At 36.0% G+C, this 18,138-nt stretch overlaps 1 protein-coding gene across 8 annotated transcripts in view; it reads left to right on the forward strand.

The window, feature by feature from the left end:
- The window catches only part of MYO6 (myosin VI), a 136,060-nt gene that overhangs the window by 72,438 nt on the left and 45,484 nt on the right, over positions 1-18,138 (forward strand). For all 8 annotated transcript variants that reach the window (XM_061207677.1, XM_061207680.1, XM_061207679.1 and 5 more), the window contains exons 10-14: positions 5,931-6,011; positions 8,712-8,892; positions 13,856-14,000; positions 15,157-15,314; positions 16,663-16,754. In XM_061207677.1, coding sequence (XP_061063660.1) covers positions 5,931-6,011; positions 8,712-8,892; positions 13,856-14,000; positions 15,157-15,314; positions 16,663-16,754 — 657 coding nt within the window. The remainder of the gene's footprint in view (positions 1-5,930; positions 6,012-8,711; positions 8,893-13,855; positions 14,001-15,156; positions 15,315-16,662; positions 16,755-18,138) is intronic.

Below are 18,138 nucleotides of genomic sequence, written 5' to 3' on the forward strand. Positions count from 1 at the left end.
ACGTAAATCTGCGGCTTGGACGTGAATCTGGGGTGCAGACGCCTGTCAAGCCCAGGCAGAGTCCCTGGTGCGCTGGGCGGCATGGGCGGTGTACATGGCCCGGTTCTGACCCCGAGGACACCAGGCCGCCCTGTGTGGCTCAGGCCACCACCCTGCTCCTCCGGTGACTCCAGGTCCCCATCACCGCGCCCCAGCCAAGCGGTTCCAGGGATTTGGATGTCCATGTCTTTGGAGGACCATGACTTCGCCTGCCACATGCTTGCAGGATCTTGGTTCCCAGGCCACAGGTTGGGCCTGAGCTCCTGTGGTGGGAGCTCCCAGTTCAAACCGCTGGACTAACAGAGAACCTCAGATGCCAGGGAATATCAATTGGAGTGTGGCCTCCTGGAGGTCCTCATCTTAGCATCAAGACCCAGCTGTATCCAACTGCCTGCAAACTCCAGTGCTGGACGTCTCAGGCCAAACAACCAGTAAGACAAGAATACAGCACCACCCATCAAAAAAAAAAGTGAAACGCCAAAAACATATGTTACAGACGAAGGAGCAAGGTAAAAACCTACAAGACCAAATAAATGAAGATGAAATAGGCAACCTACCTGAAAAAGAATTCAGAGTAATGATAATAAAGATGATCCAAAATCTTGGAAACAGAATGGAGAAAATACAAAAAACATTTAACAAGGATCTAGAAGAACTAAAGACCAAACAAACAGGTATGAACAACACAATTACTGAAATTAAAAATACTCTAGAAGGAATCAATAATGGAGTAACTGAGGCAGAAGAACGGATAATTGAGCTGGAAGATAAAATGGTGGAAATAACAACCAGGGAGCAGAATAAAGAAAAAAGAATGAAAAGCATTGAGGACAGTCTCAGAGACCTCTGGGATAACATTAAACACACCAACATTCAAATTATAGGGATCCCAGAAGAAGAAGAGAAAAACAAAGGGTCTGAGAAAATATTTGAAGAGATTATAGTCAAAAACTTCCCTAACATGGGAAAGGAAACAGTCAATCAAGTCCAGGAAGCACAGCGAGTCCCATACAGGATAAATCCAAGGAGAAACACACCAAGACACATATTAATCAAACTATCAAAAATTAAATATAAAGAAAAAATATTAAAAGCAGCAAGGGAAAAGCAACAAATAACATACAAGGGAATCCCCATAAGGTTAACACCTGATCTTTCAGTAGAAACTCTGCAAGCCAGAAGGGAGTGGCAGGACATATTTAAAGTGATGAAAGGGAAAAACCTACAACCAAGATTACTCTACCTGGCAAGGATCGCATTCAGATTCGATGAAGAAATTAAAGCCTTTACAGATAAACAAATGTTAAGAGAATTCAGCACCACCAAACCAGCTTTACAAAAAATGCTAAAGAAACTTCTCTAGGCAGGAAACAAAAGAGAAGGAAAAGACCTATAAAAACAAACCAAAACGATTAAGAAAATGGTAATAGGAACATACATATCGATAATTACCTTAAATATAAATGGATTAAATGCTCCAACCAAGAGACATAGACTGGCTGAATGGATACAAAAACAAGACGTGTACATATGCTGTCTACAAGAGACCCACTTCAGACCTAGGGACACATACAGACTGAAAGTGAGGGGTTGGAAAAAGATATTCCATGCAAATGGAAATCATAAGAAAGCTGGAATAGCAATAGTCATATCAGATAAAATGGACTTTAAAATAAAGAATGTTACAAGAGACAAGGAAGGACACTGCATAATGATCAAGGGATCAATCCAAGAAGGAGAAATAACAATTGTAAATATTTATGCACCCAACATAGGAATACCTCAATATATAAGGCAAATGCTAACAGCCATAAAAGGGGAAATCGACAGTAACAATCATAGTAGGGGACTTTAACACCCCACTTTCACCAATGGACAGATCATCCAAAATGAAAATAAATAAGGAAACACAAGCTTTAAATGATACATTAAACAAGATGGACTTAATTGATATTTATAGGCCATTCCATCCAAAAACAACAGAATACACTTTCTTCTCAAGTGTTCATGGAACATTCTCCAGGATAGACCATTTCTTGGGTCACAAATCAAGCCTTGGTAAATTTAAGAAAACTGAAATTGTATCAAGTATCTTTTCCTACCACAACCCTATGAGACTAGATATCAATTACAGGAAAATACTGTAAAAAATACAAACACATGGAGGCTAAAAAAACACGCTACTAAATAACCAAGAGGTCACTGAAGAAATCAAAGAGGAAATCAAAAAATACCTAGAAACAAATGACAATGAAAACATGACGACCCAAAACCTGTGGGATGCAGCAAAAGCAGTTCTAAGAGGGAAGTTTATAGCAATACAATCCTACCTCAAGAAACAAGAAAAATCTCCAATAAACACCTAACCTTACACCTAAAGCAATTAGAGCAAGAAGAACAAAAAACCCCCAAAGTTAGCAGAAGGAAAGAAATCATAAAGATCAGAAATAAATGAAAAAGAAATGAAGGAAACAGTAGCAAAGATCAGTAAAACTAAAAGCTGCTTCTTTGAGAAGATAAACAAAATTGATAAACGATTGGCCAGACTCAGAAAAAAAGGGAGAAGACACAAATCAACAGAATTAGAAATGAACAAGGAGAAGCAACAGTTGACACTGCAGAAATACAAAGGATCATGAGCGATTACTACAAGCAACTATATGTCAATAAAATGGACAACCTGGAAGAAATGGACAAATTCTTAGAAAAGCGCAACCTTCCAAGACTGAACCAGGAAGAAATAGAAAATATAAACAGACCAATCACAAGCACTGAAATTGAAACTGCGATTAAAAACTTTCCAACAAACAAAAGTCCAGGACCAGATGGCTTCACAGGTGAATTCTATCAAACATTTGGAGAAGAGCTAACACCTATCCCTCTCAAACTCTTCCAAAATATAGCAGAGGGAGGAACACTCCCCAACTCATTCTACGAGGCTACCATCACCCTGATACCAAAACCAGACAAAGATGTTACAGAAAAAGAAAACTACAGGCCAATATCACTGATGAACATAGATGCAAAAATCCTCAACAAAATACTAGCAAACAGAATCCAACAGCACATTAAAAGGATCATACACCATGATCAAGTGGGGTTTATCCCAGGAATGCAAGGATTCTTCAATATACGCAAATCAATCAATGTGATACACCATATTAACAAATTGAAGGATAAAAACCATATGATCATCTCAATTGATGCAGAAAAAGCTTTTGACAAAATTCAACACCCATTTATGATAAAAACTCTCCAGAAAGTAGGCACAGAGGGAACCTAACTCAACATAATAAAGGCCATATATGACCCACAGTCAGCATCATTCTCAGTGGTGAAAAACTGAAACCATTTCCTCTAAGATCAGGAACAAAACAAGGTTGCCCACTCTCACCACCATTATTCAACATAGTTTTGGAGGTTTTAGCCACGGCAGTCAGAGAAGAAAAAGAAATAAAAGGAATCCAAATCGGAAAAGAAGAAGTAAAGCTGTCACTGTTTGCAGATGACATGATACTATATATATAGAATCCTAAAGATGCTACCAGAAAACTCCTAGAGCTAATCAATGAATTTGGTAGCGTAGCAGAATAAAAAATTAATGCACAGAAATCTCTTGCATTCCTGTACACTAATGATGAAATATCTGAAAGAGAAATTAAGGAAACACTCCCATTTACCATTGCAACAAAAAGAATAAAATACCTAGGAATAAACCTACCTAGGGAGACAAAAGACCTGTTTGCAGAAAACTATAAGACACTGCCGAAGGAAATTAAAGATGATACAAACAGATGGAGAGATATACCATGTTCTTGGATTGGAAGAATCAACATTGTGAAAATGACTGTACTACCCAAAGCAGTCTACAGATTCAGTGCAATCCCCATCAAACTACCAATGGCATTTTTCACAGAACTAGAACAAAAAATTTTACAATTTGTTTGGAAACACAAAAGACCCTGAATAGCTAAAGCAGTCTTGAGAAGGAAAAACGGAGCTGGAGGAATCTGGCTCCTGGACTTCAGACTATACTACAAAGCTACAGTAATCAAGAGAGTATGGTACTGGCACAAAAACAGAAATATAGACCAATGGAACAGGATTGAAAGCCCAGAGATAAACCTAGGCACATATGGTCACCTTGTTTTTGATAAAGGAGGCAAGACTATACAATGGAGAAAAGCCAGCCTCTTCAGTAAATGGTGCTGGGAAAACTGGACAGCTACATGTAAAAGAATGAAATTAGAACACTCCCTAACACCATACACAAAAATAAACTCAAAATGGATTAAAGACCTAAATGTAATAAGGCCAGGCACTATAAAACTCTTAGAGGAAAACATAGGCAGAACACTCTATGACATAAATCACAGCCAGATCCTTTTTGACCCACCTCCTAGAGAAATGGAAATGAAAACAAACAAATGGGACCTATGAAACTTAAAAGCTTTTGCACAGCAAAGGAAACCATAAAAAAGACAAAAAGACAACCCTCAGAATGGGAGGAAATATTTGCAAACAAAGCAACTGACAAAGGATTAGTGTCCAAAATATGCAAGCAGCTCATGCAGCTTAATATCAAAAAAACAACCCAATCCAAAAATGGGCAGAAGACCTAAGTAGACATTTCTGCAAAGAAGATACTGCAGATTGCTAACAAACACATGAAAAGATGCTCAACATCACTAATCATTAGAGAAATGCAAATCAAACTACCATGAGGTATCACCTCACACTGGTCAGAATGGCCATCATCAAAAAATCTAGAAACAACAAATGCTGGAGAGGGTGTGGAGAAAAGGGAACCCTTTTGCACTGGTGGGAATGTAAATTGATACAGCCACTATGGAGAACAGTACGGAGGTTCCTTAAAAAACTAAAAATAGAATTACCATATGACCCAGCAATCCCACTACTGGGCATATACCCTGAGAAAACCGTAATTCAAAAAGAGTCAGGTACCACGATGTTCATTGCAGCAGTATTTATAATAGCCAGGACATGGAAGCAACCTAAGTGTCCATTGACAGATGAATGGATAAAGAAGATGTGGCACATATATACAATGGAATATTACTCAGCCATAAAAAGAAACGAAATTGAGTTATTCGTATTGAGGTGGATGGACCTAGAGTCTGTCATGTAGAGTGAAGTAAGTCAGAAAGAGAAAAACAAATATCGTATGCTAACACATATATATGGAATCTAAAAAAAAAAAAAAGGTTCTGATGAACCTAAAGGCAGGACAGGAATAAAGATGTAGACATAGAGAATGGACTTGAGGACACGGGGTGGGGGAGGGTAAACTGGGACGAAGTGAGGGAGTGGCATGGATATATATACGCTACCAAATGTAAGATAGATAGCTAGTGGGAAGCAGCTGCGTAGCACAGGGAGATCAGCTCGGTGCTTTGTGACCACTTAGAGGGGTGGGATAGGGAGGGTGGGAGGGAGACGCAAGAGGGATGGGATATGGGGGTATACGTATGCATATAGCTGATTCACTTTGTTATACAGCAGAAACTAACACAATGCTGTAAAGCAATTATACTCTAATAAAGATGTTTAAAATGAATAAACTGGAGATATATATTTTTAAAAAATTGCTACTTTTGAAAAATAGGAAAGCTTTACGGTATTGGTTTTTATGTTAATCATGTAATTTATTCTATTTTCAGGTTAGGATTTTCACCATCCCTGCTGTGATTAGTAGGAATGAAATGTTTATGATATATAGAAGTATTGATTTTAATTGAGAGATTAAATGATACTCAGGTTATGTTTAGAAATTCTTTAGAGTTAGCACTATTTGATAAGTTGTGTTTTCCTTTGTATTATTTTCCTGTGGATCATATTTGTTAATTATATTTTAAATTTCTTTGTCATAGTATTTAAACCGAGGCTGCACTAGATACTTCGCTAACAAAGAAACTGACAAACACATTTTACAGAACCGAAAAAGTCCTGAGGTAAAGTAGCCTTTTTAAAAAAATTATAATCTTTAATACAAAAAAATTGTGCTGAAAGATGTATTCTATTTTTTATTTTGGAAACCAAGTAAGATCTCTTACTTTTAGGCTTATGCTTTAAAAACCTAAATACTCATCCTCACCTCTCGCCGTGAAGTACTTTACACCTCTTTTGGTATCTGCAGAAGCCACAGGTTCTGGGTCTTCTTGGTGGGACCTCAGTGCACTGCTCTCCTCTTGTTATTTTCCCGGCATGAGGGCATCAGATTGCCTAAGAATCATCCTTCGCTGACATTTTTGAAACTTACTCTCATATTACCCATTTGTGATTAAGTATAAAATATGTCCTTTATAATTTATTGTCTATGTCAAGGCGGAAGTAAGCTTTGATGTAGACAGTAAGTAGAGTGAGCATTCTTGTGAACTAATGCTTATGTATTATTGTAATATTTCTCTTTAAAACATCATGTTTCTGTAATACATTATGAAAAGTTTTATGTATAGGTCTTACTAAATCATTGTATTTCTAAGAGTAAGTAGATATAATTATACCATTAAGTATTATTTTAAAATAATAAAATTTAAAATTATTTAAAAAAAATTATTTTAGATTATTTTAATCTAAAAATCTACTGCAACTTTTATAAATTTTAATATGCAGTGTTTAAGTTATAAGTGGGATTAAGTTGTATCTACTCAGGGAGCTTAAATTATGAAATCCTAAGTCAGGATTAATTATAGGGACTTGTTCTTATTGTCTTTATTTTACTAAAAGATTTATATTTAAGTGAACAAGGTTTTATTATGCTCGGTTTTTAATGCCCCTGCATTTGTGAGTCAGATGTTTTTGACTACTTTCAAAATGGTGAGGTGAATTATATCTTTAATATATTCATAGAAAAGAACAGAAAGCAACTAAAAATTCCCATTAATTTGAATTCTAAGCAGATGAGTCTGCAGTTAATTTTTGTTTAACTTGACATTTTATTTATCATTTTAGACACAGATGTATGTAAACTTTATATTACATCCATGGTTGGAACTTTAAGAAGTGACATTAATATTTATTATGGTATCTTCCTTTGTTATGATAACCTATATTTTTATAAAGCATCATTGAAATATAGAAATTGTATTATTTCCACTAAGATAATGGGGGCATTTCCTGGTGGGATACTGCAGCTATCCCAAAGGAAAAAATGTATACATATATAAATTTGATCTTTTACCATGGAAAAAACTGAGTGGAGAGGAAAGAAAACTGGATTTTACTCTCCAAAGAGTAGCAGTCTTTGTGCTGTCTTAGGAAGAAAATGTACACTTTCTGATTCTAGAGTCAACATAGTTTGTTAGGAATCTTATTCTTATTACTGGGTTTATATATAAAAATATGTAAGTGAATGATGGATTTAATATGTTTAAATTACTTTTTATTGTCTTCTTTATCAGGAGGATGAGGTGATCATTTTGACTATTTAGAATCCTTTGCCTAGTTCCATTGGCATGTCTTTAAGCTGTGTGTTAGTTTTAGGAGAATGCAGTATTTTTAGTCTGCCGTGATAGCAATATATTCATTGACATTTGATTAGAAACAGTTTTTAAATGAAGTAACCGTTCAATTGCAAGACTAAAAATTCTGCACGATATGTGCTTTGTTCTAAATTTGGCTGCATGTGATTGTCTTCTTTAAGAATAAAATTAAATTTCTTTGTCTAGACATTTTCCAGAAATTTTACACGTGCATAATTAAACATTTTAAAGACTTGTGTGGAAAGGCAATTACAACTTTAGCTGGGAAGCAATTGGCAACCTGGAGGAAAAAAAACATCTCCTAGGGGCGTCTTTAATGACCAGTTAATTCTGATGCTGTTACCTAATGTTTAATTTTACTTATTCATTCTCAAGTTCTGGAAAATCGCTAGTCCAATCTTTCTGTGTCCAGTAATTTTTTTTTCCTCCTTCTAGTTTCTGCAGGGCTGACTTTTCTTCTTCCTTTTTCTGAGTTTGTTATAGGTTCTAGTAAATGAATACTTTAGATGCACGTTCTTCTTGGAGAGAAAGCAAATTTTCTCTTCATTTTTTCGGAAATGTTTTCAGTCATTGCATAAATTCTTAGCATAAGCATAATGCTTACTAATACACTTTACCTCATATATACTAATACAGAAAGGTTTAAAAATTAATTCCCAGGCCATGAACATTGTTGTTAGCCCGTCCACTCGTTACTGCTGTTGAATATTGGTGCAGTTGATGGCAGTTAACCTGAAGGAGTGTAATGCTAAGTGTCAGATTTAAATTTTTATTACAGTTTTTTAAAACCTCAGTTCTTTTTCACCTATGGTTTCATGTTGATTCATTTCAACCACTGATATTCCCTTCATTTTCACTCAATTTATATTTTTATATAATACCCTAGTTTTAGAGTTAAAATTGTAATTAAATTGGAAAACATCTCATTCCATTTTTGACTGAAATTTTTATTGAGATAGTTGTAGATTCACATGTCATTGAAAGAAATAATACATAAATCCTGGGCACACTTTGCCCAGTCATTCAGTTTTTGAATGTGTTGGAACACTAAAGTTTTATGATTGACACATTTTATTTTTGCACGTTATATAGTGAATAGACGTTGTGTAGTTGTGTTAGTATACTTAAATAATGTAAACCACAGTTAATTGATGTCTTCTTGTTTTGTAGTATCTTAAGGCAGGTTCCTTGAAAGATCCTTTGTTAGATGACCATGGAGATTTTATTAGAATGTGCACAGCCATGAAAAAGATTGGTTTGGATGATGAAGAAAAGCTTGATCTGTTCCGGGTAGTAGCTGGTGTCCTGCACCTTGGAAATATTGATTTTGAGGAAGCCGGCAGCACTTCAGGTTTTTTTTTTTTTTTCCCTGTGGTCTTTTTCTTTTGCTTTATTTTAAAAAGGAGTAAAGTTAGAAGTTCTGTCATTTAATTGTCATATGAAAATTTACTCTGTGTGCAGGTTTGTTAATACCCTACATTTCTAGAATATATTGTTATTATGTGATGAATCTTGCAACTGCAGGATGCTGCATTATTAGTTATTATGAGCTCTTTTTGAATAAATCAGTGATACTGATGAGGAATAAACTCGTTCTGTGAAGGATAAATAATCCTGACTACCAACGTCATATTTGGTTAAATTTTTCAACTGATATTAATCTTTTCCAATAAGTGAACATAATAATTCTCTCTACCATCTTTTAAGGTATTTTGACATTTTTCTGGTTCATTGATCTAAACTTGGAACGGTTAATTAGGATAATTGAATACATGAAAGCCCATATACATTGTTACTGGGAAATGAAAACAGGTTAAACTTGATGCAGATTGAACAGATCATTTAAATGCTTTCACTATAGTAACTTTTCAACTGTATTGTTTCAGTCTCTACGTAAATAGTAAGGCTTTTTATATGATCTTAAGTTTGATCCATGAATGCGGGAGTTGGCAGGCTATGGCTCATGGTCAAATCTGACTAGCTGCCTGTTTTTGTAAATGAAGTATTGTTAGAACACAGCCACACACATTTATTTATGTCTTGCCTATGCCAGCTTTCGTAGTGGCAGAGTTGGGGTTGTGACAGAGACTGGATGGCCGGCAAAGCCTAAAACCTCACTCTTTAGAGAAAAAGATTGTTGACTCCTGCATATATACATTGTTTAAAAGAGTTTTAAAAAAATCAAAAGCACCATTTATAATATAGTAGTCAAAAACATGGGCTTTAGTGGCAGATCCCAGAAGCTCTCTAAGCCTTGGATTTTTCATTCGTAAAATAATGAAGAAATAATCCATGAGAAGTGTTTTTTCCTAGCAGTAGTTTGCATATAAGGAAAAGGGCACAAGAGGAAGGAAAAAGAACATTAAAAAAAGTGTGTCTGCTACGTGCAAGACCCTTCATATACTGTGTTTCATCATAAACATCATAATCATAATCTGAACTTAATAAAGATAATGAGGTAGAGGATATTATCTCCATTTTACAGAAGTAGGACCTGTGCAGAAGTTTAAGTAATGTGGTCATTAGTGAAGTTGTAGGTGTGAGAGCCGGTTCTACCCATGTCTGACTAACTCCAGTACGTGTGATAACTGCCCCTCATTGCCCCCTGTCACTGAACCTTCTGAGCGGATGGAAGTCGACAGTCTGAGTGGCTTTCAGACTGAGTGTCTGCGGTGCTGTGACATAAACATCAGGTGTGACAGAATGTGGTGTGTAAGAGCACGTGGTCTTGGGCCAGGCTTTTCACCGTGTGTTACCTGCCTGTGTGACCTTGGGCCAGGAACTTAACCTCTCTGTGTCTCGGTTTCCTCACCTGTAAACTAGGAATAATAAATAACAGGCCTTACCTCATGTTATAAAGAGGAATAAATGAGTTAAATATTTGTAGAATGATGTGAATACTTACATCTGGCATGTAGTAATCACTCTAAGTGTTTTTTAATGAATAAGTGAAATAAAAATGCAGATTACTCCCAGATTAAAATAAAAGAAACAAAAAGAAAAACCAAGCAAAATCAGGTATGTTCTTAGTATGCATTAAAATTGTTATTAGTTTTTATTGAGGGATTTGAAAATGTAATGAATGTTAGAATACATTTTCATTTGCTCTGTAGCATCGTTATACCAAGGGAGCGTGTAGGAGTTCTAAGTAGTATCCAAAAAAGTTTAGAAAAATTAACGCACAGTTTGGACATGCTGTTAGAAGTGATAGGTGGCATTTTCACACACTTCATGTTATTACTGTGTGGTAAACATGCAGATGTACACAGAGCATCATAAATGTGGCATGATCTAGTTAGTTGAAAAGCACTTAAATGGTCCAAAGGCACATAGCAGATATTCACATTATCTTTTATTTTTCTTCTCAAACTTCCTTCTGTGGGAGGGAAAATGAGCAGAAAGCAGAGCAGATTGGAATGAGGCAATGAATCCAGAGAATTAATAAACTAGGCTATTTTTATTTTAATAGCTAAGATTTTATTATATTAATCTTCATCCTTCCTATGATCTTTCCTATAGATTCAGATGGTTTCTTTCTAATCAGAATTGATTTTTCCTGCCCTAGAGGGCTCAATTTTGGCATGACCTTGCAATTGGAAAAAGCTCTGGATATTCGTAATTATTTTATCAGAAATTTTATTCTTCAGTAAATGTTTAGACAGCTCCCGCTGCTATTTAAAAGTTTATTCATGATGGAAATGCAAAGAATACCTCTAGGGACTTCCTATGTTCTTAAAATTCCACATAACAAAAACATACATTATTATAACAACTAATGTAAAAAGCGTTCAAAGAAGTTCTTTTTTGGAAGGGGAGTGAGTGACATGAAAAGCCTTGCGTTATTTCACAGTATTTTGCCCTTTTGAAACTTCTAAAATGAATTTTTTCTATGCTAGCCTTACATAATTCCTGGAAGTGTGTAGGAAACTTTGCAGAATAGTAAAAAAAAGAAGTATTTAAATGAATTAATCAATTATTGTTGGTCAACTTTTTGAGTTATATAATTTTAGATAATGTGTGTGTGTATAAACTAGAAATTAGTAGTAATCTTACTTTCATAGAATTAAAGGTTTAATATATCTTCTAAGTATTCCTCTCCCCTTATTCTTTTTTTCAGCTTTATTGAAATATAATTCATATTGAGTCATGCAACAATCACTGTATTCAGTTTTAGAATATTTTCATCACTCCAGATACAAACCCCATACCCTTACCCCCCACCCCCACCCCATTTCCTCCCAAATCCCTAGCCTTTAGGCAACCACTGTTCTACTTTGTCTCTATCAATTTGCCTATCATGGGCATTTCATATAAATGGAATCATACAATATGTGCTCTTTGTGACTGGCTTCTTTCAGTTAGCATAATGTTTTCAAGGTTCATCCATGTTTTAACATGTGTCAGTACATCATTTCTTTTTATTGCTGAGTAATAGTCCATTGTATGGATATACCACATTTTGTTTATCCATTTGTTATTTGATGAACTTTTAGGTTGCTTCCACCTTTGGCTGTTATGAATTATGCTGCTATAAATATTTGTGTGCAAGTTTTTGTGTGGACACATGTTTTCATTTCTCTTGGGTGTATGCCTAGGAGTAGAATTGCTGAGTCATATGGTAATTCTATATTTAACCTTATGAGGAATTGACTTGCAAAGTAACTGAAGGGTTTTGCATTCTTACCACCCTAGTGCCTGCAAAGTGCTACCTCATTGTGGTTTTTATTTGCATTTTCCTGATGGCTCATGATGTTGAGCATATTTTCAACTGTATTGGCCATTTGTATATCTTTTTTTGAGAAATGACTACTTATGTTCTTTACTCACTTATTAATTGGATTGCCTTTTTATTATTGAGTTGTAAGAGTTTTTTAATATGTTCTAAATACAAGTTCCTTATCAGATATATAATTTGCAAATATTTTCTCTCATTTTGCGGGTTGTGTTTTTCATTTTTGGATAATGTTCTTTGAAGCACAAAAGTTTTTCATTTTGATGAAATCCAGTTTGTCTGTTTTTTTCTTTTGTTGCTTATGGTGCCATATCTCGGAAGCCATTACCTGGTCCAAGATCACAAGGATTTATGTCTGTATTCTTCTAAGAGTTTAATAGTGTTACTCTTACCTTTAGGTCTTTGATTGATTTTGAGTTAATTTCTGTGTATGGTGTGAAGTAGGGGGTCCAACTTCATTCTTTTACCTGTGGATGTCCAGTTGTCCAGTGCCATTTGTTTGAAAAGCTGTTCTTTTCCCCAATGAATTGTCTTGACAACCCCTTATTCATATAAGATCTCATGGTTTATTTCTCCTGAGAGCAGTCTGTTAAATAGTGTATTAATTTGTCATGATAAAATTCTCATTATGATTTCATACATTCTTTGTAATTTTGAAATCAGTCTTAAAATGAATCATTTATAAGCACTAAACCATTAAAATGTTAATAAAATGTTTATTATTTTTAATATTAGTAGTAATAAGATAATAATTATAGGTACCTTCATATAGTGCTTATTAGGTACCAGACACTATTCCAGGCACTTCACGTATATAACCTTGTTAATCTTCATAACAACCTTAATAGGCTAGTACAGTTAGTATCCTCATTATATGGGTGAGGAAACTGAGTACAGAAAGAATAAGTGACTCGTTCAAGGTCACACAACTAGTAAGGTGTAGAGCCATAACAGCCCCGAGTCTAAGCACTGTCGTATTCTGTCTTTCTAGGAAAAACTTTTGAAAACAGGCTCCATAAATAGAAATCTATAGATACGATGTACAGGAAATAGCCGTGCCCTCCTCACCCTCTTCCTTTGTCCCGGAGCCTCACGAGCACATGCCATGTGCACACACACCCCCCCACACACATAGACAAACGTCCACACCCACACTGACCTACTCCGGTGCCTCACAACATTTACCACTGAAATTACTCCTTGATGTTTTCTGCAGTCGTATGATTTTAGTGATAAGGCACTCTGTTATTCCAGAGATTTATTTTAATATATTAACAAGGATTATAATCTATCATTAGTATATTTTGCTTGCAGGGTCATAAAAAATGAAACTGTGACAGGCTAAAATTGATGGGCTGAACGGATTGTATCATGGGCTGCCCTGAGTGAGGGTCTCCCACTGACCTTGGCAGTGTGAGTGTCTGACAAGGGCGGGGAACAAGCGAGGTGAAATTAAAAGTCACAACTAAGCCTTGTCTAGTCCATAGTTTTATGTAAGTGAAGTGTACTTCTAAGAAATGCATCTTGAAAATCTGGTTTACATAATGTTTATTAATTCCAAGTTGAAATATGTGTTCATTAGGTGGCTGTAATCTGAAGAATAAATCCACTCAGTCATTGGAGTATTGCGCTGAATTACTGGGTTTGGATCAAGATGATCTCCGTGTAAGTTTAACTACAAGAGTCATGCTAACAACAGCAGGGGGCACCAAAGGAACAGTGATAAAGTAAGTTCCCTCACTCATTGCTCTGTAAAAATCCTGCCTTGTGGGGAAGAAAGCCAGGTCCTCTGTCACTTGCTGAATAAGGCAGACAGTGAGTTCTAGTGGCATATTGCAAAAAATTTTCAACAAAGTAAAAAAAAATAAGGATAAAAAAGATCTTTTAGCCCCTCAGAAAATTCAGTAACTCTTACTTTGGGAAATATTAGCAAGGTATGCTTAGCCTGATTCTTTGCTAAGCCAACTCCAAATTATTATTATGAAGAAAATCTCAGCGAGGAGGATGTATAGTAGTGCCCTGCAGTTGCGTGGTTCCTTGGAGAGATTTCTGGAACCCAAGGGAAGGCTGGTAAAAGCACAGGTGGGTGGTCCTCAGCAATCATGTCCTCCGTTTCCCCTGTGTGCCAAAGCAGTTCTTTTTTGTGTCTTAAGTATGGCGTGTCCACATAAGAGTCCCTTTAGGAAAGGGTTCTATTACAAGAAATATAAGTTGGGAAATCACTGTTTAGAAGGGATTCAAGTATTGGTCTGACCTGAATGACTTTTAAGGTTACTTCCAAATTTTGATAATTTTTTCTGGTATTCCCACAGGGCCTCATGGTTCATGACAGCATTTAGCACAGTGTTTGGAAATTCTTTCCTGTGGCAGCCTTTCTTCATCGGACTGTGTATCTGAATCTGCAGTGTCCAACACTGTTATACCATGTAGTTATTTATATGAAAGAGTAGGGTTGAACAGTTTGGATTTTAAGATGTAAACATTTTTTTCCTAAACAGTGTTAACCAAGTTTCTGACCTTTAAAGTGGTCTTGAATTAAACACAATTTCTTTTGCATTTAAGAAAGTCACATGGAAGATTATTCCTCTGAGTAATTTTTTTATATATTCAGCATGTACAATGAGGTATAAATTAAGGTTAAAAAGATTTTTTGAGCCTAGTGTTCTTTTACTCAGTGATCGATGTTTAATCTAATTATCTTGTAGATAATTCTCTTGTAGTATTCTACTTAGCCCCGTTTACCTGTCTCTATTCACGAATGACATTTTGTAACTATTTATTTTGTTCTTCACAGTGAATATGTACTTAGTTCTTGGGAATATGGCATTATTTCCACAACATATTACTATGATGAATTCCTGTTGGTACGGTCTTCTTTTACAGGGTACCCCTGAAAGTGGAGCAAGCAAACAACGCCCGGGATGCCTTGGCAAAGACTGTCTATAGCCATCTTTTCGATCATGTGGTCAACAGAGTAAATCAGTGTTTTCCTTTTGAAACATCATCCTATTTTATCGGAGTCCTAGATATTGCTGGATTTGGTAAGTATAGTTTTGTTTGTGAGTTTGTATCTGATATTTTCACACATATTTAAAATAAAATTTTAAAAACTTTTTTTCCCTTGTAATACCTTTCACTTGATGTATTTCCAGTTATATGTCCATACCACCATTTCATTTCATAATACGATTTAAGTAGGAAGCTAATGCTTCAAAAAAAAAAGGAAAGGAAAGACTCATGGACTTTGGTCACACTAATGCTTAAATTAAAACATGTTGACTGAAACTATTGTAGGTAGAGATGTCTCTGTACTCTTAAATGAGTACAGCTGATAAAGGTGAAGTCTTGAGTGCTGCTGATAGAGAGAATTAAGTCAGTAAAACCATTGGCTCCAGCGTAGACCTGGGTACAGGTTGACCTAGCACAGAGGCCAGCCTCATGACTATGTGTAAAAATTCATCATTAGTGTTAGTTGTCAACAGATAGCTATTTCCAATTAATTTCCACCAAATGAGTAAGCTATCGAGATAAATATTTGAGAACAACTGTGGAGGTGTATAACCAGAAATGAAACAAGTCACTGATATCTGAATGCTGCTTTGTTTGGAATTACCGTGTTGTAAAAATCTCAAAGTAAGTCTGACCGTTTTTATATTGGGCTTTATCAGTGTGGGTGTTCGCTCTGTGCAGAAGTGGTGTCCTTCGTAATTTGTTTGCCTTTGTCAAGGGAAGATGTGAGTGTTTACATTTGGGAGGGGCAGAGTTTTGTTTTCGATGTAATACATATTTTAAAATTTACAATAAAGCATTACCTTATGATCAAAGGTAGAGAAACACTCGTCACTGACTTAAGATTTCGTAATCTTCAGACATTTGTTTACTGGTCTGCACTGTATTAACCTAACACTCACATACAGAGAGTCATAACATTTTAGAGCTACAGGGGTCTTAGAAATAATGTAATACAATCCCTTAATTTTAGAAATGCATTAGTATCCATAATATTTTTTCTAACTATAATTTTACAGATTATATAGAAAAATATAAAGTACTTACATTTTAAGTCATTTTTCTTCTTTGATTTAGATTGCTTTAACACCTGTGCTTTAAAAATCTTTACAAGTGACTTATATTTTATATATTTTACTATATGACATTTATCTGCCAAACACCTTTTTGTCAAGCGAAGGTATTTTTAATACTTAATTTTAATGCATATCAAAATTTAAGTCTTGAAATAAGAACATTTGGGGAGTATGGAACAATTATATGTATATTTTTTAACCTAATGTTAAATTAAACATTGATACAATAAAATTTTATCCTAAGTTAAATTTATTAATGGGAAGTTGATCTGATGACGACTCTTGATTCTGGTTTTGTTTTCAGAGTACTTTGAACGTAACAGTTTTGAACAATTTTGCATCAACTATTGCAATGAAAAACTTCAACAATTTTTTAATGAAAGGATTCTGAAGGAGGTAATTGCCATACAATTTAGATTTAAGAACCGCATTAAGCTATTTTAAATTTCAAGGTACAGAGACATACTGCAGTTAACCCGATGGATGGGGTGTGATGTAAGGTGCCCCAGGGAATCAGAGATGCCCAGTGTGGGCCCCAGTGGCACATCAGAAGTGTTAATGGTACAGCTGAGGCTTAGGGACCCAGTAAAAACTCTTAATAGGCACCTCCTCAGAAGTGAATGTCTCTTGCTTCTTACTAGTGACTTTTACTAGACTTCAAATTCTGCTTGTTTCTTTTCCTGATTCTGTTGTCTCTACTCCTGCCACGGCCAAACAATAGTCTGCTCTCAGCCCTGACCTGGGCATCTCCCCCTAGTCCTCTGTGTCTCTGCTTCTGTCCACTCCGCTGCCTGCTCGCCCACTCTTTGTATGGCAGGAAAGCCACCGGGCCAGGAGATTCCCTGGGGCCGCTGGCCTGGCCCACCTCCGGGCAGCTCTTTCCCTGCCAGGATACCTTGTGCACTGCCAGTGGCCTGTCAGTGGGGTGCTTTCGGCTGGACACCATCTCCGGTCCAGTCAGGACTTCCTGCCCCTGCTCGTAGTAGATGAGTGGTGGCCTACACTCACAGTCTCAAGTCTAGGGAGGTTCCTTTGTAACACGTCAGAGCGCACAGTGAGTACAAGTAGCTTTGGATCAGTGGGTTTGTGATTAGGCTCACCATTTTTTACCTTGTATTTTGAATTCTCCACCTACTGATACCCTTGTCTTTCCTTCCTTTGAGCCGTTTGAGATACGTCTTACTGAATGAAGAAAGTAGAGTTAAAGGGAACTCAGAATTAATCTGTTAATCTAGTGCAGCCCTTTGTTTTACAGATGAAGAAACTGCAGGAGTTCAGTGACTTCTGCAGGTCTGAACCCTCCTTCCCGGCTGCTGGCTCACAGCACTGTTCCCTTCGTATTAGCACTGCTGTGTTCTGAGTTCCCCACTGTCTCTGGACTTGAAATGTGAAATATTTTCTTTCCTGTTCCCATCCCATTCATCTTTCCCCCATTTTTATTGTGTTTTGTCTTTATTGGTTTCCTAGTACATTCCAACTTTTATACCTTACCTTATATCTTATATATTATACCAATTCTGGCATAAATAAAAACAGGTTAAAACAAGTACCTATCAGGATAGTTTCTCTGAAAAGTTTCATCTGGCAGCCTTAATCCATTCATTACTGTGTGAAGTTTTGCATGTATGCTTCTCACTTAATCAGCCTTAATTCTTCCCTTCCACACCAGCCCAGCAAGCTTTATGTAGAAACTACATGAAGAGGAGACAGTGCCTTGATTCATGTTTATTTTTATAATAATTCTTTAAAGTAAATGTGTGAATTTCAAATTCAGATTGAG

The sequence above is a fragment of the Eubalaena glacialis genome, chromosome 12 (assembly GCF_028564815.1).
Source record: "Eubalaena glacialis isolate mEubGla1 chromosome 12, mEubGla1.1.hap2.+ XY, whole genome shotgun sequence".
NCBI classification, from domain to species: Eukaryota; Metazoa; Chordata; class Mammalia; order Artiodactyla; family Balaenidae; genus Eubalaena; species Eubalaena glacialis.